Raw genomic sequence first — 27,500 nt, 5'->3', positions numbered from 1 at the left:
GTACGACTATAGTGTATCTTTAATGATAGATGTTAGTATGCGTAAGATATCTTTTCTTTATTTATTTATTTTTTTTTTTTTTTTTGCTTTTTTATCTTTCGTTTTTCGCAAAAATTACTCTACGTGAACGATAAAATTTATTTGAAAGAAAAAAGAATTGTATATATATATCGTAAATATTATTTATGTTGGTATATAGAAATTCTTTTTATTTCTTTATTTATTTAAATTGTAAGCAAAGATAAAACAGAACTATGTCGTTCTGTTTTTTCACTCGCTCGTTCATAATCGAATGTAATGTAGGCGGTGACATATGATGTCACACGGTGATGTATCTAGTACAGAAATAAATTTGCATTGCAATACGTTGGCGTACATTTAACATGTTTTCGATAGAGATAAGTCAACTTTCAAACTCCGCTAGTGTTGAAGTATGCAGTATTTTCCTTATAAGGTGAAACGTAACGTCTTTTCAGACTTCTACGAAACTTTTCACATTAACGTCCGACTTCCTTCCCGTCTTTCTTTTCCTCTCGACAATCATTATACGTGAAGGAACCGGAGACTCCTATGTGAATTGTTTTTCTTCTCTTATACTTTGCTTTCAAATCGTTCGATATAGAGATCTCTCTCTTTGCAATAAAAAAAAAAAAAAAGAAGAAAAAAATATCGATAATCGATATTTTTGGATTTATTATAAATAAAAAATTATAATCGACAATTGATTTTTGTATTTGCAATAGAAAAAAAAATAATAATAATCGATAAACGATATCTTTGAATTTGTCGTATACAAAAAAATATTCAAAAAATGTTTGAATTTATTAGAAAAAAAAAAAAAAAAAAAAATACGTAAGCAAAGAAAATATATGTTGCTGATAACGCGTTGTGTGACATACAAAAAGTGTATCTATCGTTCGACTTTACTCCTTGGGGAGTCAATAAAGTAGCAAAACATATTCAGGTCAGATATCATACAAGTGCAACCGAGAAGCCTTTTCTATGTTCGCCTAAGTACGATCCCCGTAGTTAATTGCGTCAGATTAGCGTAAATGCATATTGTCATATTCAAAGGAAATAATAGAGAGAGAAAGAGAGAAAGAGAGAAAGATATTCGATCGATTTAAAAAGTGATTTAAAAAATAACGAAAGTATATCGTTACGATATTCTATTCGATATTAATTCTTTTATATAATCTTTCCACTACAATTTTTCTATTTTATTCTCGTTCGATTATAATTACATTTTTATTTTCTTTTATTTTTATTTTTTTTTTTTTTGAAAGAAGAAAGAAAGATATGATGAAAGATGACTCGTTATCTCGTATAAATATAAAATTAATAAAGTTGTTATTTTTATTTTATTAAATAACACGTCTTCATCGACTCCATATTATCTTTCATTTTGTCGATAATAAATATTTTTACTGTTTTTCATTTCTCAAAAAAGTTAACTTCATTCTCATTTTATTTTATTTTATTTATATTACATTAAATGGTGAAACAAAAAGAAGAATTGTTCTACGCCGACTGAATGAGAAATACTCACGTACGAGATAACTGAAAAATTCTTCAAAGAAATTAGTATCGTCACGTCGGCCATGATGTCATAACGCAAAACGCTAAAATAATTGTCCTCGATCGTGCGACCGAAATTTTTTGTCTTCTTTATTTAAAAGAAACAAAAGAAGCAAACAAGAATGTAATAAAGAAAAAAAAAAAAGAGAGAGAAAAAAAATAGAAAATCACGATTCGTTCAAATCGAAAGTACAGACCAATCCTAGAAATTCCACGAATTATTTTTGTCGAATCACGAACGTTCCTTGGATCATTAACATTCGATGAATCGAGACACGAATCGAGAATCGTTCCTTTCGTTTGTTTTCTTTTCTTTTTTCTCTTTTTTTTTTTCGATTTAATTTACATAAAACTTTAACTCCGTGGTACGATCAAGCGAGTATCGCGTTTGGTATAAACAACGATAAATCTTCGAATGAAGGATACTTTCGTTTTATCTGTTTGACGAATTAAAATCTCTGGTACGTGTACATAGAAGTCGTTATCTACTCAGGCTAAACACGTCTCGAATTCTTCTTCTTTGATTAACAGTTCCGGCTCTCGAGATCACGGAGATCTTTTTCAAAGCTATACTTTGGCACCTTGAGTCAAGGACCGTCTTTCAAAGCTAAAAAGGTCAATGCAATTAGTGCATCGTACGATGCAAAACGTAAGAGTAAAACGCTTTTATTTTTATTTTATTCGTAATCAACGAAAATTTACAACGTAATTTCTCGTTTAATTACATATATTATTTTTAATACACGATATTGTGTATGTATATGTATTGAAATGACAAAATTATTTCAATTATAGCAATACTATTTAGTAGTATTAATGTTATAATTTTTATAATTATTATTATTATTATTATTATTATTATTATTATTATTATTATATTAGTATCAAGATATTATTATTAATTATATAATAGTTATTTATTATTATATATTAATAATAATATTATAATTAATAATATTATTATAATAGTATTATAAATATAGTAATACTCTAATATAGTACTAGTTATTTTCCTTTTTAATTTAAAAGAAATTTTATATAAATACATATATACGTATATAATACATATATTATCTAGTAGTATTATAAATATAATACTGTTATTAATAACGTAATTATATATATAATATACAATACTATTACTTAATAATAACAGTAAAATATTTTACTAGTATCAATATTCTCTCATATTATAAATTTATGTAAATTTTGCACATATGTACTATTTTATTTTCTAAATGATAAGATTATACAATCTATAATAAAATAATAAGAAAAAAAAAAAAAAAACTCTGAATCAATGCTTAAGTAAGCTTAGTCATTTTTACGTCGACGATAACGAACGATCTAATCTCTACTAATCCTGGTACTACGACGACGCACTTCGTTATCGCACAACCAAATATCATCTCTATACAATATACACATACATATCTTTTTTGTTGAGTTTAAAGGAGAATTAATGATTAATTAATCATCAAGATATATATATATATATATATATATATATGTATGTATAGACACACACACATATATATACATATATGTCTATTCATACGGCATACTTCTCTGTGTTATTACCGATAAGAAACGGAGTATAGTTTGTATGTTTTAAAATAAGCAATGGGCAAATCGTAAAAGAACGTTCATTCGATATTGTTACACGTGCGATGGATCGAATATCGATGTACGGAACGAAACGATTCTCTTTTGTATACTTTTCGTTTTATCTTTTTTTCTTTTTCATTTTTTTCTTTTTTCTTATTTGTAATTCTTTTTCTTTTCCTATTTAATTATTCGCGCAAAGAATTATTATCGTAGTTCTACCTCATCCATTCTTGTTTTCTCCTTTGGCATTAATCTTGAGAGTTATAAAAAAGAAAAACAGAAAAAACAGCAAGAAAAATCCCACCCCATCTTCTACCCCTCCAAAAAAAAAAAATAAAAAAAATAAAAAAATAAAGAAGGAGATAAAAAATAAAAGAGCAAACGTTCTTCCTCGTTTCTAAGAAAACGTTGAGAAATTCAACATGACCGTGGCTAAAAGAGTATATGTATAACGAAACGAAGTATTTTCGGAATATCTACAATATATAAACACACACACACACACACATATATATATGTATATATTATTTGGCAAACATTATGAAAACTCGTTCTTAAATAATTAATTATACTATTCTCAGATCTCGAGATCGTATATTAAAATATTTATGAACGAAGAGTGAGATAAATAATTATCTACATAGATTTTTCCGTAATAGGAATCCATAGAAATTCTAATAAGGAAAAATATTCGTATTAATGTACGTACGTACATTTATATACGTTTGTCTCTCTCTCTCTCTCTCTCTCTCTCTCTCTCTCTCTCTCTCTCTCTCTCTTTGTGTGTGTGTAAATGTGTGTGAAAATTGATTCGTGAGAATGATCAATAAGAAAATATTGATTTTCGCCTACGTTTTAACATGTCAAAGATACCGGTAGCACACGTTTAAAGCTAGCAGAAGCAGGATAGATAGGTACGTCGATAATGTTTATATGCATTCATAAATTCCAACGCGCCTATGCAAATCCTTCGAGATCGAATTCATTGTGAATGTGCATCGGGCTTTTATGTTACGGTCGGTTACTCAGAGAAAGGAAGACGATGAGAAATAGATAAATGAAGAGTGTTCCTATTCGAACGAACGGCGTTGCTCAAAGTGAGAATCACGTTATCAAATTTATAATTATTTTGAAAATATTTTTTTTCTTTCTTATACTTTTTTTTTTCTTTTTTTTTTTTTTTTTTTTTTTTTTTTTTAGAAAATCATACACGACATGTGCGTACAATTTTTAGGTTGATCTTCATTTAAATAGAATTATTTTTTTACATCGATAAAATAAATATATCGTGTAAACTGTCCTCCTTTCTTTCTTTTTAATTTTTCAATTAACTAATTACTTATAAAGTTTCAAATTTTAGAAATCGAAGAAAAATTTCTCATGAAAATTGCAAATAATTTCTTCCATACGTTTGTATATATAATATAAATTATTTTTATTTTTAGAACGAAAACAAAATGAAATGAAAGATAAGAAATAAGTCTATAGAAACAAATGTATGTGTCAACGCATAGGAAAATAGTTATTTTAGTATATTGTTTTCTAAACCTTAACGTCTTATCAAATTGCTTTGTTTATAGTTCTTTACAAATATAGAAGGATATTTTCGTTTAAAAACTACTTTAAGGCACTCTTAAATATATGCACTCAAGGTGAAACTTTGAGACCTTCGATAACAACTCGTTCAAATAGATATTATTATATATCTATATTTAAATAGGATTCAAGACTATCGTCATCGTTAACAAATAAATATGTACTTACACGATATATTTTATTTTTTGTCTCCTAGTCTCTCTGTCTTTCTTAATTATTGATGAATGAAGAAAATTAATCATAGAGATTCGTTAGAAAAGTTTTCATTGCAAGTATTTCCTTTCGATTTTCTTTATCTTCGTTTTAATTTCGTCTTAATCTTAATTCTCTGTTAATCTGATTATTTACACAGATTACGTAACATACGACTTACACTACAACTATACTATAATTGTAACAAGTATAATTTATACTCATATTCATATCTGAAGGTTAACATTTGCTCTAGTAACTAGATTTTTTTTTTTTTTTTTTTTTACGAAACACAAAAGGAAAGAAAAAGAAAAGAACGATGTAATAAGATTCAAAAGTACGAATAAATAATAAATAAATTCAAGATTACCGCGTTAACGTGGAAGGTTAATGAATGACTTATTAATAATGAATGACGATATATAAAGTTCGGATAAGAAACGTTGCAAATGAGATAAGAAAATCGAGTACCTGTAAGAGAAAAAAGCATTTCCCACTTTGAAAAAAAATAAAAAAATAAAAAAAAAACAAAAAAACAAAAAAGCAGAAAATACAAGATCTCTTCAAAGTTGTAAACTTCCTTATCTAATTAAGAGAAATATAAAAGAATCTTCACCTAAATGAAAAAAGAAAAAAAAAGAAAAGAAAAAAAAAAATAAATAAATGAAAAAATATTGAAACGAAGAAAGTTAATAAAAAGTAGATGATTATTCTTAAAGTGAATGAATAAGATAGCCGATGTTCGTGACCTCGTAGATCGTCGTTCGAAACTCGCCCACTCTTCTATCGATCGAGAAGTAGGCGTCGTATTGACAGACAGACAGACAGACAGACAGACAGACAGACAGATAGACAAACGTGTTATATTATGCGGGCACGAGCTAGCTGTACTAGGAGCTCCTAAGTGCACTCGCAAAAGCTCGCGCCGTCGAACGCGATTCTATGCAAACTCGTATTGAATTACAAGTAAACAGTAAGAGACAGACAGATAGACAGAGAAAGAGAGAGAGAGAGAGAGAGAGAGAGAGAGAGAGAGAGAGAGAGAGAGAGAGAGAGAGAGAGAGAGAAAGGAAGAAAGAATGAAAGAGAGAAAAAGATCAAGAAAAAGGAAAAGAAAAAGAGAGAAAGCAAGAAGAAAAAAGAATTGAAAAAAAAGAAGAAAGAAATAGAAGAACGAAGAAAGATAGAAATAAAGAGAGAGATAAAGAGAAAGAAAGCAAGAAGAAGAAAACTCCCCCCAAAAAAAAAAAAAGAAAGAAAGAACTAGAAGAACGAAGAAAGATAGAAAGATAAAAAGATAGAAAGATAGAGAGAGAAAGAGAGAGAAAGAAAAAGAGATGCACGATACAAGGAAACACGAAGGAAGCTAGTCTCGCACCAGGTAAATTCTTGCTCGGGTCGTTCGTACTCGCCAACGCAAATACTCGAAGAAGCTTTCGCAACGAGCCGATTGGCCTGCATCTAAATATCACGTTGGCGTTTTACTGCGGCTAGGCGTGTGTGGGTGCACCTTAAAAGCGAGACAATCGCTGCTTACGAACCCTTCACCACCATCCCCCTCTTACCCCTCCCCCTTTCCCTCCTTCTCTTCCTCCTCCTCTTCCTTCATTTTCTTCTCTTTCTTCCCCGCTACCCCGTTTTACAACCAAGACGATAGGCTGGTACATAAAGCAAGGTATTTTAGCAGGTTGATGCCTCCGTGCAATTTATACTCTCCGATAGAGTCCCTCTCTCTTTCTCTCTTTCTCTCTCTCTCTCTCTCTCTCTCTCTTTCTTTCAAACGAGTCATCTTTCAGAGGCTCACGCCCTCGGAGTTCAACTGAAGAGAGTTCGAGAGTGGAAGGGTAGGCAAGCGGGTGGCTGATGTGTAATGGGAGGGAACAGGGGAGGGATAAATAATACGTTATCGCGAGAATGAATTTCAGGTGAATATGTGAGGTAGGGGGTTACCATGTAATGAAACTCAAACGACTACTACTTTTCATACGAAATCTCTTTTCTTATTTCTTTTTCTTCTCTCTCTCTCTCTCTCTCTCTCTCTCTTTCTTTGTCGCGGGTGAACGAAACACAGTGTTGTTTCGAACGAATTTTATGATCGATCACGAAGGAGAATCAGTGATTTAATGACTGTTCGGTTCGATGTGATAATCAACATTACGCTTTAGCTCGACCTTTTCTTTTCTTTCTCCTCTCTTTTCGGACGAACAAAGAGACCGATACATGTTCTTTATCGACAACGAAGAAACACGATCGTTACGATCGATTTAACAATTTTCGTAAATATTTTCTCCTACGTACTTCACTTCATACATATAAACGTTTTACCGTTAGATATAGAATACGTATTTTAGCCTAGAAAGAATCCAGGAAAAGAAAAAAACAAAGAAGAGAGAAATAAAACAGGAGTAGTCAAATAATATTGTATAAATCGTTCCGATTTTCGAAATTTAGACTCACGTTTAATCTAGGAACCGACGCCGATCTTCCATTGATCCTTCGCCGTCGTAGTATCCTTGCACGTTCGCGATCCCTTCTGGTACATCTGTCGTCTTGTCGTGAGTTTATCAACGTGTTAGTAGATCGTAAAGGAGTATCGGTTGGTCCGGTACCATCCTCGAGCAAAGAACGTACACCAACGAGGACGCATCCTTCGTCCTCGTCGACGCCAGCAACGGCGTTGCTACAGTTCCGCATTCCATCGGCCTCCGTCGTCGTGTTAAACTCCGTATATTCGTTTCTCCTTCTAATCCTCGTAGATAGATCCTCGGTCGATCTGGAGGAATAGAGACGAGAACACTTACGATGTTTCCTTCGTTCTATAACGAACGAGGAGGCACGGGTTCTCGTGGTATTAATCGTTGAAAACGTTTCGTTTCTCGTACGATATCTCGTTGCCGATTGGAGAACGATCTCGTCGATAATTTTCAAGTTCGAATTAGAAATATTATCAGAGGAGGAATCCTCGTTCGTTGATTCGGAGCCTGGTGCCGAAAGCGTACGCCTTAGTAAACGACGTTGCTCGATATTAGAAACGATCTTTGGAACGGAAGACGTCGTTGTTGACGACGACGATGACGATTTTGTCACGTTGTTCTTCGTAGCTCGTGTCAAAGTGTCACGATAACACAGATTCAGTATAGTCGTACGTTTCCCTTCGCACGTAAAGCCCACGTTCCTATTGTTACTATTATTGTTGTTATTACTATTACCATCGTCGAGAAGATCCAACGATCGTGAAACTTTTATTCTTCTCGACGATAAATTCTCGCTGATATTGATCGTACGTTGTTGATCCTTCGACTCGTTGTTGTTGATTCTCGACGAATTCAAACGTAGATCGAATTTCTTCATCGACCGTGACGATTCATTTGAATTGTTCGATAAACCAGAGGTTCCAGTGATAATCCTTTCCTCCGAATAATATCCTCTTTCATTTATTTTCTCTTTCTCTTGGGCATCGTTGGACGTTAACGACGATTCGGAAGGAACAGAATCAGATCGAGCAACAAGAGGTGAGACAGAAGCAGGAGTAGACAGAGAAGGAGGAGATGATGGTGATAGTGTTAATGGTGGTGATGGTGGTGATGGTGGTGGCGGTGCTCGTCTCTTTTCCGGCCACGAGTTCTCGCGTGTTCCGTCGACGTCGACGCACTGACGGACGGAGATCAGACGGCAACCGCCGTCCTCCCCACTATCATCCTCGGTGATATACATCCGAAATAAACTAACGCTTACGTTAAAACTCTCGCGTCATCGCTCGTCTCGACGATTTACGCGAACTTGCCGTAACGTTGCACGTTATCGTTATATCGTCCTTGTTCTTATTGTTATAGGCGTTGTTTCTTCTTTACTATTATTATTACTATTCCTTTTTTCTTTTCTACGATCAACGAAATTTCTTTTCTTCTTCTTCTTCTTCTTCTTCTTTCTTGATTTTGAAAAGAAACTATTTTTCTCTTTCTTTTCTTTTCCTTCGTTATCTCTCTATCTCTTTCTCGATTTTTCTTTATCTTTGTCTCTTTTTTTTTTCTTTATCTTCTTCTTCTTCTTCTTCTTCTTCTTTGACTTTGAAAACTATCAAATCAAACATATTCCTCGAACGAACTTCGATCGTTCGTCATTGAGAGAGATAGATAGAGAGATAAATGATGAATATGAAACCAATACGAATCGATTTGATTTGGAAAATCCGACGAACTCGATTTAAAAATTTAGTTTCTTGTAGATTATAAAGGAGATATAATCGAGAGAATCTTGAAGGATCGTTCCCAACGTTTTGAAAAGTTCCCGCGCTCAACGAGCGATCTCGAGAAGACGATTGATATAATCTTCTTTCGATATTACACTTCTCGTCGGTGGAAACACTTTTTTATCACCGATGGCAAAAAATAAGGTACGAAAGAAATATCGTACTCGAAAAATAGTTCAAACACTTTTTTTCTTTTCTTTCTTCTCCAATCTCCTTGATTATTTCTTTCGTTTTTTCTTTTCTCTTTTTTCACAAATCGTTTACGTTATTGATAACCATCGTATATACTGTCACATATCACTTGTATTAATTACTAAAATTGTAATTTAATTTTTAGAAGAGGAAAAAAATTAAAAAAGGGAAACGAATCTCTCGAATAGCGAGAGAACAATAACAACTGTATGTTTTACGAGTAAGTCAATTTATCAAATTACGATAGTGTTGTTAGAAAAAAAAAAAAAAAAGAAATAGAACGAATTCCTCGTCGAAAAAACAAAACAAAAAAAACAACAAAACAAAACAAAACAAGAAGAAAAGACTCGTGCAGTTGCACGGTTCTCGAATCGATCGATATCCTAATATACACATATATATACTTATACACACACACATATATATATATGTATATGTATATAAGTTTATATATCTTCTCGCTTGGTCGCGTCGTTTATCGAGTTACGACGATGACGTTTTAAGAAAATTAAAGAAGAAATAATTATTGAAGCAAAAAAGAAAAAAAACCGAACAAACAAATCTTTGTCCGATAGAACGGAGAAACAAAACCAAAAAAAGAATAAATATATATATATATATATATATCAAAAAAAAAAAAAAAAAAAAGAAAGAAAGAAAGAGAGAAAGAAAGAAAACTTAGAAAGATAACCCCGCACGTACAACGTTTCCTTATCGATCGATCGTGGAGAAGCCGAGAGAAAGAAGCGCACAGAGCAAGAATAAAAAGGAAACAATAAAAAAAAAGAAGAAAAACGAAATAATAAAGAAAAAAAAGAAGAAGAAAAAAATCATAAAAGAATAACAAAACGATCGGTTCGAGGCTTACGGTAGGTCGGACACACGAGCGTTACGGAAAAAGGGACGCAAAGGCATCGAGCGCCGTTGGCCTACTGCGACGGCTCCTAATCCCGACGTTCGACTAACGCGTGCACATTCTACACACACACACACACACACACACACACACACACACACACACACACATAGAGAAACAGTCAACAGCTAGAGACAGCCATACATACAGAGATATACAACTGTACATATACGAACACTCGTGAGGAAAGATACGAACATATACGTTTTCACGAACACACACATATATAAAATATTACTATATAATTATAATAGAACTCTAGTACTACTGTCACACACTAATATCTATTACCAACTATATATATATATATATATATATATATATATATATATATATATATTATTCATATCAACAATGTATCTGTATCGCAATATACGTCTATGCACTTTTACGTGTTTATCTGTGAACACTCGTGCTCGTGTTCGCGCTCGCGCACACACGTTCAATTCCATTCGAAGCGCACTAGTCCGCGTTCGGCTCTAAACTCTCACCGGTTCGATTCTCTCTCTCGCATATGCCACGCTCGCGTTCGAACCTTGCTCTCGCTGAGAAGGAGAGCCTTTCCCTCTCTCTCTTTCCCTCTCTCTCTCTCTTTCTTTCTCTCTCTCTCTCTCTCTCTCTCTCTCTCTCTCTCTCTCTCTTTCTATCTCATACAAACACATATATATACACACACTATACTAACTATTCCTGTCTGCTGTAAGAAGAGAGACCGTTCGCGTAAACGCCCGAGACCCCGTCTCTCGTCGTCTACGTTCTCCAATCAGCGAACGATCCGCCACTTTGAGCCCTGGAATGCCTTTTCCTTTCGGAAACTGATTGAACCTTCGCTGAGCAGTCGCGCGAGAGTAATAAGACGTGCCGCGAAAATTAGCGGTAATCGATCGATCGTTCGAAACACTTTGAGATTTGAATTTCTCTTCTTCTTTTCTTTTCTTTTCTTTTTCTCTCCTTGTCTTGTTACTTTTTTCTTTTTCTTTTTTTTTTTTTTTTTTTTTTTTAAGATCGTAGGAAATCATCGGAGGGATTTTGTAATTCGAACGATCTTTAGCGCGATCTTCGTAGAGATTTTTTTTTCTTTTTTCTTTTTTTCATATCGTCAAATATCGTGGGAATGACCGACATTCGTGCTCGCTAAAACATCCTTTGAGAACGTTCTTAAAATTTTCTCTTTTTCTTCCTCTTCTTGTTCTTGTTCTGCTTCTTCTTCTTCTTCTTCTTCTTTTTTTTTTCTTTCTGAGATATTTAAAATATTTAACGTGCTTGTTTTTAAATGTATGAGACTATGAATTTTAACTGTATTAGTTTTCTTCTTTCTTTTTTCTTCTACAGATAATTATGAAACGTATCGAACGAATGCCTCGATTCACGATTGATTACGTCTAAGACGTATTCGTCTCCAAATTTTTTGTATTTTGTATTTTGTATTTTGTATTTTGTATTTTGATGTAATAGAGTTATTCATATAAAATTCAAAGGAATAAATCGATTAAACGATGAAAAGAGAAATATTGTCAAATGCGAATTAAAGATAAAACTGAAGCGATATTATTTGTTGTACAAATTTTATACGTAATTATATACTTAAATGTTATTTCTTTTGAATGTGTATCTGTATATCGATAAAATCTATCTATTTATATAATTACTTTATTTTATTTATTAATAATTAAAGATATTGAATAATTAAAGATATGTAATTTCAATATGTTTACCCGATGAGATTATCGTAACAAGTTATCAAATATAATTAATAAAAATAAAATAAAATAAAATTAAATTAAATTAAAAAAGGAGAAAGAAAGAGAGAGAATTGAAAGATACGAAAGCGAAGATGAAACAATACGATATAAGAGATAAATTTGATGTGAATTTAAATATCGAAATTTTTATCTTTACGTAACATACAGAGATTTAAAATTCGTGTTTCCGTCAATGACCTATCTCACGACGTCGATGTATTACGAGTCAAAGTACCAGATGGTTAAAGGTAATCGATCGAAAGTTCCGAAAAGAACACGCAGGAAAGTCTTTCGCATGCTTGGTTAATGGGACTGGTTTGGCTTCGTGTGAACTACGACGATAAAATCCCGAACACACGATTTTCTTTTGTAAAGTTTCCGTGGTTTTTCCTATCCGGAGAAAAAAAAAAGAGAGAGAACAAAAGAAAGCAAAAAAAAAAATTTTTTACATCGTTGATAATAATCTACTTCACATCTACATTAAGAATTATTATTGACATATACTTTTTACGAGATTACCACATCCGCTTCGTGGTAATTTTATAACCAAATAAAATAAAAAGACAACAAAAAAAAAAAAAAGAGAAAAAAAGAATAAATCGAATTACGTTTGTTTTTCCAGATTAAAAGAAAATGAAGTATAATTTTCAATGTAAAAATTAATATCGTTAACCTATTCTAATCCAATTATAACGACTTAATAATACAACTTATATTGGTCTAATTGTATCATACTAATTGTATGTATAACACTTATATTATACTTGGCATATATTAAACTTTAGATGATTAGATAAAATGAGATAATTAATTGTGTGGAGAAAATATTGAATTGGCAAATAAATAATTTCGAGATTTCCATTATTTTCTATCTACTTAATTAATACATATATAAATATAATATATATATATATATATATATATATATATATATATATATAATGTAATTTAACATTTTCAATTGCAATAACAATGCATCTTGTTTTTCTTTTTAATTTTGTAATTTCTTTTTTCAACGTATTAAACAAAGAATTCAAGATTTGATCTTTCACATTTCTTTGATCTTTCGTTATGATGTATTATACATTCGAATTTGCGGCATTTCGAAAAGCTTTGAGTTCAAATCTGAGAGTTCGATCGACGATGCTGAGTTACCAACTCGAGGACAAAAGCTCGCCAAGTCGTTTTCTCTGTGCACTCGAACGTGCGACACTTCAATTGATTTTTGCACGTGCCACTTCTCTCTGTCTCCATTTTCCCTCCTCTCGGATCGTCGTTCGCGCACGTGCGAGTTGGATTTTATTAATTGCACAACATGGCTCGTTCGTTCGTTCGTTCTACCATGTGATTTTCGTGATAAAACTCTCGGGACTGTGCAACCCTTCCTTGGCCCTATTCAATTTTTACGAGTTGGTATTATGGATTGAAATATTTGTTTGACAAATACACACACAGAAAAAGAGAGAGAAAGGGATGAATATTGCCTGAAGGCAAATTTAAATAAAAAATAAAATTGACTAACTTTTTATAACGCCTCTTCTCCGATTTCGTACTTTCAAACTTGTTCTCTTTTATTCAATTCAATCATTTATTTATCTAATTATATATTTGTTTCGTAATTTCTTTTTCTATTGATATTATTTATATTACTTGTCAACTTGTTTAAATTTATTTTTATATCGTTCTATCGAAAATTCAATGAAATGAAAGGATGCTAAAATAGTAGAAATTCTTGATTAATAATCGTGATAGATAAATTAGAAAAAATTATTTGAAATAATAGAAAAATATTGATTTCTTATTCTATTTTAGTCAGATCTGTTAAAAAAAATATAAATGGAAATAAATAACTTTATTTCATTGCACGTATATCGTCGAAAACTCGTATACACACACACACACACACACACACATAAACACAAACGTACATACATATCAAGAAAAATTTTCCCAAAGTTTTCAACGGATGATGAAAGAGAACATTTGGAGAAGTTGAACGAGACGAATGAACCTCTGGTTTCTAAATTAAACGTTTCGCGAAAAACCATCTATTTGCTTCGCTCCATACGAAATTATAGTACTACGAGGGATATTGATAAGGCAGGTCAGTATTTTTCAACGTAGACGTATAATTTCGTATACGTGATGATACCTTTAACGACATAGTCATGTACTTTTCTTAAATTATCTCACGATACCTTTCGATATCAGCCGTGTTTCAATAATAATTTAACGAATTTTCATACATATATGTATATAATAGTTAAGTCAAGTGTACGTGATTACTGATAATAGTATTAATATAAATCTGAATATACATACATATATATATACATCTTTACATTTTTTTATAAAATCTAAATTCTATAAAAAAAATTTGTTTACCTATAAAAACTTTCCTTTTCGACTGATTCTATATACATATAAATATACATATGTGTAAATGTATCTATATATAGAAGGTGCTCTAATAATCAAATGACATAGTTGTTTCAACAGTTGCAATTATAGATAAACGTTACCGTTACGTTCAACAAGTTTTTCTTTTTGCGACTATACGATCGATTGTATCGACCTACTGTTCATGGACATACCTTTTATTCTCACGTGTTTGAATAGAAAAATATATATATATATATATATATATATATATATATTACACACACCCACATATACACACATATATATACATATATATAGAAAGAGAGAATGAAAGAAAGAGAAAAAGAATTTACACAGGACAGGCTTCAAACTCGTCCTGCCCTTGAATCGATCATGGGAGTGATACGACCGCAAGAATGTGAGAAGCTCAGAGGTATTTCAAGGTCAGCCAACGAGAACTGTCGAACGGAATCTGATCTTATTATTGTCACGAGAATTGCGATCGTCGATTAATTACTTTATATCTTAATATTAACTCGATCTCGTATAACAATGTAATTCAATTGCCGAACTTGAGCAAAGATCATTTTCCTTTTCTCTTTCTTTTTCTTTTTTTTTTTTTTTTTATTAACTTTGACAAAACTTAAATCTAAAACGATAAGATTGAGGCTCAAGCGAATGTAATATGGACGTTTTGCAACGAACAAATTTTTTTGTGAAATTTTGATAACGTTTCGTCGTAAAAAATAAAGCTGAATTGTTTATAACGATTCGATAATGGATCTATAATTTTTTTCAAGTGCAACCAATCGCAACGTATCCTTTGTACTCATTTATTTGATAGAATCATTAAGTATAATAGCTTTAAAAATATATAAAAATGATTGAAAGAGTATTGACAAAATGCGTCAATGAGGAAATATACTTAAATGGATCGATATATCGTGAAATAGAACGCAATTCGACGTTGTCATACTTTCTTATCACTCGCTCGTAGTCATATATATTTATGGAGAATATAAAAACGAAGATAATACGAACTTTGCAAATCGGAAAACGTAGGTGTGTATGTATACGGGCGAGTTATTAAAAAAAAAAGGAAAAAATAGTTGTATCTTCCTAATGACTGCAGATACTTGCACAAAAAAAATTAAAAAAAAAAAAAAAAAAAAGAAAAAAAGGAAAAAAGAAAGAAATTTGTTTTTATCGAAATTCATTTTCTACGGAATAGTGATGGAATTACGACTAAGTAAAAAATGAAAAAAGGAAAAACAAAAAAGAAAAAGAAAAGATACTGTAAGCAAGAAGTGTCGACGCATTTGTGTTCTCTACGATTCATTCTTTTTCTTTTCATTTCTTTAATTTTTGTTTTTAATTTTTATATTTATTATACCGAAATGTAAAATTCGCTGTAGTACTATAATACTATATTAATTGTAAATATAGCTTATTTTCATATTATTGTATATTGTATTTCGTATATTAGCGAATTTTTGGATAAGGTGTACTGTACTATATTTTTAGATAAGATGTACTAAGATACATTATATTAATAAATTATATTTGTATTATATTATATTATATCTATTTATAGTTATATAGAACTCTAGTTGTATATCTATATTAATTACACTTGTAACATGGTTAAATTACAGTAAGTATAGATTAGTACAATATTACATATCCGAAGAATTAATGTCTGCTAATTAGAAATTGCAACTGAAATGAAGTATAATTTATACCATCTATTTATAATTAATTTCTTCGGGAAAGAAAGAAAGAAAGAAAGAAAGAAAGAAAGAAAGAAAGAAAAGAAAAAAGATTGGAAAGTTACATGGCGTTATGGAGGTTTTATAATGATTTGAAAAAAAGAACTTGACGGCGCACCTTAATCGGTTAATAAGGTGCTTAGAATTAGCTTTAGAATCTCGTGCGAGCTAAGAACGAGTAACAAGGCACTTTCATCGAAACTATGCCATTGTAAGTGTACACACATAAGTTACATATTCGTTACATGGCGTTTTGATTACGGTTGGAGGTTAATCAACCTTCTCAAAAAAACATGTAACGTAATATTTGATAATAAGAAAATTCATTAATTAGTTGTTTTGAATCCATTTAAAAAAATCATGAATGAATTCAAATATATATATATGAAGTAATTAAAATTACTAACGAAAATTAATTAACATGAATTATTAAATTTAGACATATGTATATATATACATATATATATATATATATATATATATATATATATATATATTTTATGGAGAATATCCGTGCTAGAAGGTCAGCAATTTTATTGAAGAGAGTGCGCGTAGAAAAGCGTAACGCGAGCCCCTATTTTTCTAACATTATCGCGGATGTATAGAAAACTCAAGCATAACTCTTTAACGATCGAATTTTTAACATATTTTTATAACGTTCGTCACGATTTAATGGTCGATTGAAAAAAAAAACAATGATTTATCTTTTTCCTTTTTTGATTTTATTATTCTTCTTTCATTCAATATATTGTAATAATATCTATTATAAATGTCGAGATACGATTTATTGAAATATTTTCGATTTATTTAACGATATTGTTTAGAAAAAAAAAAAATATGTTTTTTACAAGAAAAAGAAATTATTATAAAGAAAGAAGAAAAAGAAAATTTATTCCCGATTTGTTTAATAACGCGTTTAATAAACGAAGCAAATCAATTTAATAATTACTATCATTAATTCAATTTTTAATAAAACAGTCAATGAAAAAAGAAATATAATAGAAAAAGCAAAATAAAAAAATCAAGAAATAAATAAAAAAACAGTTTTCAATAATCGCAATCAATAACAACAACAACAACAACAACAACAACAACAACAATAATATTAATAATTCCAAAAGAATTGTCAACAAGATAAGAAACGTCGAGATTGATAAGTTCGATTGCATCGTTGGTTTCAATGTTAACGTCGACCACATAGAGCTACAAATGTTTCGAGTTACAATTACAATCTTCGAGAAATCGAAGTATGAACTCGATCGAGAAACAATGACATCGTCCGAAAACGATTCGGAGGTACAGTTACATTTTCCACTCATTTCTAGGCGAAGCAGGTACACGCGTTTTATACGATCATCGATATAGTTTTACGAAGGTATGTATATATGTATATATATATATATATAAAATCATGGGGCTAACCCACTTCATTTTTCATGCAGGACGCGCGCGCGTCCTCAGACTTAGCTTATAGAGATTTTTAACATATGTACTCCCCCAGTTCGAGTATGTCGATACCGTAAGGCACCTTTACAAAATGCTTAAATGCTTGTATTATGTTGGTAAGTCCGCCCAGGTAGATGACATTCCATCTTGGACACACCTCGACCGGATAAATATCCTGTCGCCGTCCTCTTATCGTCTTATCGTCATTGCGGATCGTACGACACCATTAACATCATCTCTAAATGTTCGTAATTTTCTTCGTTATAAAATTTCCTTTTCTTTTCCTTTTCTTCTTTCCTTTCCTTATTTCTCGTTTTCTTTTTCCTTTTTTTTCCTCTACACTTTGCTTTAAAGATAATTGTTAATTATAGTTCACGTAATAGTTCACTCTATTTACGCGAATTATTATAAGATTTGATAAATAGGAACGACGATAATTTCATTCGTTACAACGTTTCTGATTTGTTTATATTAATTATCTTCATGAATCAATCATTTATTAATGAAATAATAAATTAATGAAATTAATATCGATGTATCAATAAAATAAAATTTGTTAATATATTAATAATATATCGAGGATATTTATAAATTAATTAAAAAAATTCTTATTGGATTTATGCTGTTAGATCATGGATCAATGGGATTCATTGGTTCATAAATAATGATGCTATATTTACGTGAAACGATGAGATGAATGATTACTATGAAGATGAATGAACGATTTTTGATAAGTATGTGTTAATGTAATTGTATTCGTTCATATTTTTGTCATTTATCCGAATGAATTAATTATCTTTACGAATCTTTACGAGTCCGTCATTAGACGATTTAACAAGATCATTGTCATAGTCTCAAAGTAGATCTCAAAATGAATCTGAATTCTTATTTTCAAATGACCGGGTTTCTTGTTTTTTTTTTTTTTTCTTTTCTTTTTCAATTACAAAATTTATTTCTCCTTCAATTTAATAATTTTCGAATGAAATATATCGACCGACCGAATTAATTGGTAAAAATTACACTCTATTTACGTCAACTATAAACGTAAGATTTGATAAATAGGAACAATGATAATTTCATTCGTTATAACGTTTCTAATTTATCTAAATGAATTATCTTCACGAATCCACCATTAGACGATATAATTCACATTATCTCAAAGTAGATCTGGGTTCTTTTTTCAATTAAAAATATACATTTGCTTTGTTTTAATAAGGACATATGTATATCAGAGATAATAAAATTTTACAATCTTTTATTAGACTTATTTGTACTCATAAAACATCGACCAGTTTTTTGAAATATAAAGAAACATTAATTTCATTCGTTACAATGTTAGTAATTAATCTAAATTAACTATCTTTACGAATTTTTACATGATCGATAGATCATTCGTATCGTCTTTAAATAGATCTGAAAATAAATCTGAGTTTCAATCTCCAAGTGACCGAGTGTTTTTTATTAAAAACGTATTTGCTCTGTTTCAACGAAGATATTTGCCGATAGTGATAGTATCTCACAATTTTCTATTAAACTCTTTTCCTATCGAAAAATCGATTTTAGTTAATAATAAAAATTTCATTTAACCATCGATCAACTTCAAAGTCACACGATCACGTATCTAAATTTTCCAAATTTTCTTTCAATTTTTAGACAGAAAAATGCATTGTTAATTTACACGAGAATATTAATATTAAAATTATATTATTATATAATTATATTATTATTATTATATTATAATCATATTATTAATAAAATTATATAATAATATATTAAAGAATATATATATATATATACATATTTAACATTTATATTAAAAAATAAATAAAAATAAAAGCAAAAAGAGAACGAAAGATTATATCAATACTACTACAAACATTAAAATATATATACACACACATAAAAAAAGAAAAAGAAAAGAACGAACAGATTTATAGAACATAAAACAAGTATGCAAACGTATCCTTTATCGTTGGAACAAGTTCAAGTTACCCTCTCTCTTCCCACCGTTTTATCTAAATGAACCGTAATTTTCTTTTTTCCTACGGATCTCTCTATCGTTCGATAAATAGGTGATCGTGATCGAACGACAAGAAGCCGTAGCTCACGTTAACGTACTCGTTTTAAACGTTCGATCGCACACGCAATCTCTATGTGAGTTCACGCCCGATGTTACGTTACTGAGATAGGAGTAAAAGGAAGGTGCAACGAAGACGGATGCGGATTAGTATTACGCATAGTCGCTTCGAAGTTAGCGTGTATGGAGGTGTTAAAAAAAAAAAAAGGATGAGGAAAAATAAAAAAATAAAAAAATGGTATGTATGTGCATGTGTGTATAAATACATGTACGTGTACGTATGTGTATATTCGTGCATTCGTGTGTATATATACGTATGTGTGTCCGTACGTATTTGTATGTAAAAGATAGAAGCAGATAGACAACGAAAGAGAGAGAGAGAGAGAGAGAGAGAGAGAGAGAGAGATAAAACGAGCTGGTTCGATGCATCTTGCTTCGAGAGATGTGGGTTAATCGATTCCTTCGAAGTAGAACGTAAAACTACTATTACCGGTGGAGACTCGTTAGTGGAACAGGAAGGAGGTTCAACCGTTTAGAAGGCTCGTCGTCCCTAAGACGACCTTCGTTCTCGGACATTGCCTTTCCTTTCCTTTTCTTTCTCTTTCTTTCTCTTTCTTTTTCTTCTTCTTTCTTTTCCTTTCTCTTCTTTGAAACATTTTATATTCCTTTTAATATCGCACAGGTTGCAATGTCCTTAGATAAATAATACTAAAGAGTGACTTCAAGTTATATTTATTTTCGACTATATTCGGACTTGCAATTGGAATTTATAATAGAATTTGTATTAATATAATATATTAATTAATTATAATAATAAATTACAATAATAAATATATTGTATTAATATAAATGTATTAATATAATTGTATTAATGTAATCTTTCGTTCTTTTCCTTTTTTCTTTTTCTTTCTTTTTTTTTTTTTTTTGTTTTTTTGATTTTTATAAGTTAGGTTTCATTTTAATTAGATTGGTTTACGATTGAAAAGAAGAGAAGGAAAGGAAATAGAAATAAGAAGGAAATGGAACAATTAGTTTAAATAGAGTAATAGATTGGAAAACAAATAGGCAAATGATTTTTTTGAAGTTTCTTAAAGAACTTTTAGATCGTCGTTTACTTTGACGTTTATTTTAACGATTGATTTTTCATTTTAACTACGATTATTATACTACGGTTTCTTCCCTCTCCTTCTCGAAGCTACTTCAGTTAAAAGAGGCTTTATGCCAAAGGCTGCGTTACATAATGCACAGACGTGCGTAAAAGTTTAGCGAGTCTCCAAGGTCACATAAGCTTTCATACCCGATAAATTTACCGATTAGCATTTCAGAGTTAATGAATAAGAAGTTGGATGAGATTACTAAATCGTAATCTGTAAAATGAAACATGAAAATCACTTCGAGTAGTTTCTTTTTCTTCTTAACTTCTTTTTACTTTTATCATTTCTTTTCTTTCTTTTTTATATTTATATTTTATTATATATTTATATATTTATGATAAATTTTTAAATTATTAAAAATATTGAAACATATATACGTCGATATTTATACAATAAAATGTTTGTAGATATATAGATATACACACATATATATATATTTATATTTATATATTTATTATATTTCATATTTATATATATATATATTTATTATATTATATTTATATATATGTATATATATATATATTTGTTCGATTGAAATTTAGAAATAGCCTAGAAATATGTTTCGTCTGTAGAGATCGCAATATTCGATTAATAGAAGGCGTTACACGTTCTCAATCATACGACAGATGTTTCATTTGTTGAAGGGTGGTATCTTCCTTTTGCCCGGATAAATCTATCGAGCGTTAAGTGGGTGTAATGCGTGGGGTGGATCGCAAGATTAGACGATTAAGCCTTTTCACGCGGCTGGACAGTCCCACTATGATAGAGGAAGGGAAGGCGCCTAATAAAATAGAGGGTTCACGACATGAATCTACTCTTCTTCGCACAACTGCTATTTCGCACACCATGAATACATGCTCGATATTATTCGTGTGATCATGATATCCTTTAGAAAATTCATTTCAAATAATTTTTAACAAACGTCTAACGAAACATTTCTTTGTTATTTCCGTTGAAAATTTCCAACAAAGATTACAATCAAATTTTATAAAATAAATCGATCAATATCGCAAATTTCTATTACCCTTTCCCTTACCGATTAAAAATTTCTTTATAATCGTCATAAATTCGAATTACACCATGACAACGTTCCATAGAAAAATTTCTTTCGATTAAAAAATCCGTCGAATCATTCAGATCGATAAATTTCGTTATAACAAAAGCCTCATCGTCATTTTCTCCTAATTAAAAATCTCGTAATATTTCTCACGAGAATACGAAAAATAAAACTATAAGATTATAATTATATCGAATGAAGAAAAAGAAAAAAAAAAAAAAAAACAGAATAATAAAGAAACGTCGTTCGAAAGTTAAAAAAAAAAAAAAAAAAAAAAGAAAAAAATAATAAGAATAGATAGAAATCTGAATCGATTTCGTTTCTTTATCCTTTCTAAGAAGTTCCAAACAAAAACTCGATCAAATGATCTCGATCGTCCTTAACTTCGATCTTATATCGAATCAGTATATAGAGTCGCATTAAGGTCGTATCCGTCATTGTTTCGAGTTATCGTCGAACGAACGATTATAATGGAAAGTCGTGTCCATGTTACTCCCTCTACTCTTCTCCTACACCATCATAATACGATAATACTATGTGCATTTATATATGTATTTACGTATGTATATATGCATGTGTGTATCGAGTCAACGAGCATAACAACCTCTTGTCGAACGAACCGTCATAGTTTTGCAAGCGCGATTTTGAAATGATTTCCCGATCGCAATTCATGACACGCGTCAAACATGGAGCGAGATGGCATCGAGGAAACTCGGTAACCGGACGTAACCATATCTTTTCGTTATCCTTATTTAAAGGATATTAATAATACGATGTTCCTTCAGATAAACAAAAGCGAAAGTTTCTAAATTTGCGTAATGTATCTATATCTTTTTCCTTTTTTTTTTCCCCCTCTTTTTCTCTCTATTTTTCTTCTTTTTTTTTTTTTTTTTTTTTTTACTTTATCAAGGATCGTTCATTTTTCCCTATTTAGCAATATTCATTAACTTACGAAATTTAACGAGTTGTTGAGAGACGAACTATCGACGACGGGAAGTTTCGAGATAATCAAACTTTTTTTATTCCCCACCCTTCGAGATTATCCATTAACGATTTAAAATTATCCTTTTATAATACGTCGTAGATAAATCATTATTTATCCATCGTTTCTTTTTTTTTTTTTTATATTAATGGATACGAAAGAAATTATTTATCGACGATTTAAAAATCACTTGTTATTCATTCTACTTGTCGAATAAAATAGTGATATGTCATTGAGTTTTAATTATTTAATTAACATATTAAGTTCGTTTTTATCCATTCTTTTATTAACTATTACAGATGGAAATAGATTGTTATTATTATATTTTTCTTTCTTTTTTTTAATTAATTGATATCTATCGATTTATAAAGCGTGTGAGTTCGTTCGTTCGTTTGATGGTGATACGTACGACGACGACTTTCATAAGCAACGCGTGATTTCCTGTGGGTTTTACGGTCATCCTCCCAATGCGTTCGCCATTCGGCATCTACAAAGTCATACGACACCTTCTCGTTCTTATTCAACACGTGATTTCCTTACCATTTTGGACTCGTCCTGAGTAATTGGGTTACCGGAACGAGGAGGAGCGCATGTAAGTAACTAAGTACTCGTATCAAAGTATTTCGGCTTCTCGAGCGTAACGAAACCTTCACGATTTTCTCAGATCTGTTTTAAAACAAAATGGCGAGCAACACCGTTTTGTACTTTAAAGGATTCGATCTCTTTGCACCTTGTCTCTTTTTTTCTTCTTCTTCTTCTTCTTCTTCTTCTTCTTCTTTTTATTCTCAGTAAGGTAGCATTTGGGTCAAGGTGCATACCTAACTACGATGTACTCGTGTACACAACTCGGACGTTTCCAAAAAAAAAAAAAAAAAAAGAAAAAGAAAAAGTGTGTCTTTCTCTTTTCTACGTGTTATTACGGACGAGAATAAAAGAAATTTTTTTGCGAGCTAAGTAAACTATTATCGCGAGACATTGTTTACTAAGAACATCAGATAGGTAATTATTTCGAGAAAAAAAAAAGACAAAATTTTGAACGCAAGATAATTATATATATCGCTTATCGCATATAACAAATTGTCGATAACGATTACGATAACACGAGTTGACTTAATGAGCTGTAATATGGAGAGAGGAGAAGTAGAAAGATCGCTAAAAAAAGAAAAAGGAAAAAGAAAAACAGAAAAAAAGAAAGAAGACAAAAAAAATAAGAAAATGTTAAGACTTTAATGGAAAGAAGCGAATGGAACGTTAATAATTAACATTCATTGGATAAAATTAAGTACCGTTCACTCGGTTAACTTTTTAAATAATCTCAATCACCGATCATTATGATAGTAAATGTCGATCGATCCTTTATAACGAACGTCTTCGTCTCGACGTTTCTCCGTAACGTCAGTGTGAACTCGTCGAGCAAAACCATGGATAACAGGAGAAAGTTCGATTATATGGTAAGGGAAAAAAAGTTTCCGATGGAATGCCGGTTTCTATTGTGGCAAACTTTTCGCATACATTCCTTGTGTGTATGTATATACATATGCGTGCGTACGTCGAATTTTCAACTAATTTCCGAACGATTTTCTCACGCATTTTATCGAATAATATTATCTATTGCTTAAGCAAAGATACCATAAAAGTTTCCTGTAATTTAGTAATAACTATCTTTTTTTTTTTTTTTGTTACTACACGATTATAATTTTATTTTATTTTATTATTTTTTTTTTTTTTTTAATTGATTAATCAAGTGTTTCCTTTTAATTCGTTTATTCGTACACATAAGAGAGTTTTGGAAGTAACTTCAAAACGAATTTTTCATGTATTTCATCGAGTAATACTGTTTATTGATTAGACAAAGAGATCGTAAAAGTTTCCCGTGATTTAATAATAAGTATATTATCTTTCATATAATTATAATTTTATTTCATTTTAATCGACAATCAAATGTTTGAATTCATTTATTCGTGCATTATAAGAGAGTTTTCAGAATAACCTCAGTACGATTTTCTCATATCATATTCGATATTATTTATTGCTTAAGCAAAGACACAAAAATTTTCTAGAATTTATTGACAGATAATATTTATTCGATATGATTATAATTTTATTTTAATTGATAATCAAATACTTCGATCGAATTCATTTACTCTTATACATAAGAAACTTTTGGAGTAATTTCAGAAGGAACTCTTCATACCTCATTTAATATTACTTATACCTATAATATTCTTTATTATTACAATATTATATTAATCGTATTAAGCATTAAAGAGATGATAAGAGTACTATATAATTTGTTATTATATTCATTTCTTTATTATGATAATAATTGTATTTTAATCGATAATACAAAAAAGTCATTTATTCATTTTATTCATTTAATCGTACAAAGTTAGCCTCTTATATTAAACATATGTATATACATACATATTTCTCAGAATTTAATTGATAATATCCATTAAAAAGATATCCATTTGAAAACAGAAATAGAAAGGATTATAAAAAAAAAAAAATCCATTACAATGAGTTTCTACTAATTGTTAGTATTATACGATTAAAGAGAAAGAAGTTCGATAAGTCGGTGAGTATCGGTACGTACCGTTACCGATATCTTATCGAACAAAGGAAACGGACACAGAGTCGTACCATTGATTGATAAGAAGAGACATTGGTATTCACTTTGGTCGTTCAACGAAGGAAACAAGTTTCGCTTAGCGATCCGAAACGCGTTAATCGACTACTCTCTATCGCGATTACCGCGAGTTTCTCCGACGTATACGCCTCTAATTACAGAACTTTACTCGGAATCGGACTCTTTAAATTAATGGCTGCGATTCGATCGGGCTATTACAAAAGATCGATGAGATTCCATCGACTCGATTAAACAGCCTGCATTCGCGAGGGACAAAATAATGGCTATCATTAACGTAACTACTACAGCTCCTACCGATCGTTTCAATTTTCTTCGATAGTCGACATTACCCAATGAGTTTAGTACGTAGTTGAATCGAGCGTTCTTAGATGGCAGCACACGAACAACCCCGATCGACTTACCGATCGAGTAGAGATCGATCGATGATCGGTTTTACAATCAATGCTATTTCCTATTAAAACGATAAGAACGTATATGGGACAATCTCGTAAACAATTCATTAATTAGAAACATTTCATTATATCCTGAAATAATAGAGAGAGGAGAGAGAGAAAAGTAACAAAAAAGAATCTTATTACCGACCGAGTTCTAATCCGTATTAGATGGATCGGTAATACAGTGTTCCTGTAATACAGATAACTCGGTGCGAAAATTCTCAATAACGAAAGAATGATTTGTTCGCGAATATACATAATACAGTTTTAAAAGATTTAATACCATAAAAAAAAGAAAAAAAAGAAAACAATATCCCTTTCTGATAGATCAAGAACACATTTTCACAAGTCCCTTCTAATTTCTAAATATAAAATATCTTTCGATCTTTTCATTCATTTCGATCTTCCTTTATCTTTTTTTTTTATACCCTTCTTTTCCCTCTTTAGGAGGACTCTCTCCGTAAAAAGGTCGGTCGTAATATCCTTTAAAAGATTCTTTAAAGTCGCACAACGAAAGTCCCTTTTTTTTCCTTTCTTTTTTTTCGTCCCTTCTTCATCACTCTCTCTCTCTCACTCTTTCTTTCTTTCTTTCTCTCTCTCTCTCTCTCTCTCTCTCTCTCTTTCTTTCTCTATCTCTTTCTCGAGGTTGCGGCTAACGGAGAGAAAAGACAAGTCCCTCAAACTCAGCGTGATTCTTGGCAAAGAGGGGAAGGTGCTCTCCTCGACACAATGGATTCCTTTATTATTTCGAAGTTATTGCAAGCAAGCAATCTCTTTCTTTCTCTCTCTCTATCTCTTTTTTCCCCTCTCATCATGGCTTCTCGCTCAGCAGCGAAATTTCTTTCGTATCGAAGCGTGACGAGCGATTCAATGGGACGTGAAAAAAGTGAAATCTTGTCTTCTCTCTCTCAGAGAAAGAGACAGAAAGAGATAGAACGAGCAGAAAGAAGAAGACAAGAAGAAGAAGAAGAAGGGTAACTTCGAAGGCCCCCCCGAAGGCTTAGCCTACCTTTCGTTTCCATTAACGAACAGCTTCCAGAACGATCGGAGGGAGCTTACTCAGATATTTTACCGAAATTGTACTCACCATCGACGTGAAATAAAACTTTTCGAATTCTCTCTCGTGATGACGTGCTGCCGTTAGCGTCGTCGCCGAGTGTTGTGCGTGTTTCGACAATACGTCCTCGCCTTTCTTGCAAAGCCACGATAATACCTGACGAACAAAATGATATATAATGTAATAAGAATATGATAAAGTAATTTAAAAATAATATGAATAATAACATTAATATATATATATATATATATATATATTGTATTTCTTATTATACGTTAATATATATCATTCTCTTTTCGTACAATTAAATCGTCGTAATTAGATTAACGAGAATATCGTTTAGAATGATGTAATGTGTTGTAATGTAATGCAGAGAGAGAGAGAGAGAGAGAGAGAGAGAGAGAGAGAGAGAGAGAGAG

The 27,500-nt window shown here is 31.0% G+C and overlaps 2 protein-coding genes across 5 annotated transcripts in view; both read right to left on the bottom strand.

The window, feature by feature from the left end:
• The window catches only part of LOC122636289 (probable WRKY transcription factor protein 1), a 15,081-nt gene extending 6,192 nt beyond the window's left edge, over positions 1-8,889 (bottom strand). Inside the window, exon 1 of the mRNA XM_043827352.1 lies at positions 7,432-8,889. Coding sequence (XP_043683287.1) covers positions 7,432-8,688 — 1,257 coding nt within the window. The 5' untranslated portion in view covers positions 8,689-8,889. The remainder of the gene's footprint in view (positions 1-7,431) is intronic.
• Positions 1-27,500, bottom strand: part of LOC122636288 (puratrophin-1-like) — a 346,508-nt gene that overhangs the window by 29,559 nt on the left and 289,449 nt on the right. For all 4 annotated transcript variants that reach the window (XM_043827348.1, XM_043827349.1, XM_043827350.1 and 1 more), the window contains one exon: positions 27,112-27,237. In XM_043827348.1, coding sequence (XP_043683283.1) covers positions 27,112-27,237 — 126 coding nt within the window. The remainder of the gene's footprint in view (positions 1-27,111; positions 27,238-27,500) is intronic.

Source organism: Vespula pensylvanica, chromosome 21, assembly GCF_014466175.1.
Source record: "Vespula pensylvanica isolate Volc-1 chromosome 21, ASM1446617v1, whole genome shotgun sequence".
Taxonomy (NCBI): domain Eukaryota; kingdom Metazoa; phylum Arthropoda; class Insecta; order Hymenoptera; family Vespidae; genus Vespula; species Vespula pensylvanica.
This window is presented reverse-complemented; position numbering and strand designations above follow the sequence as displayed.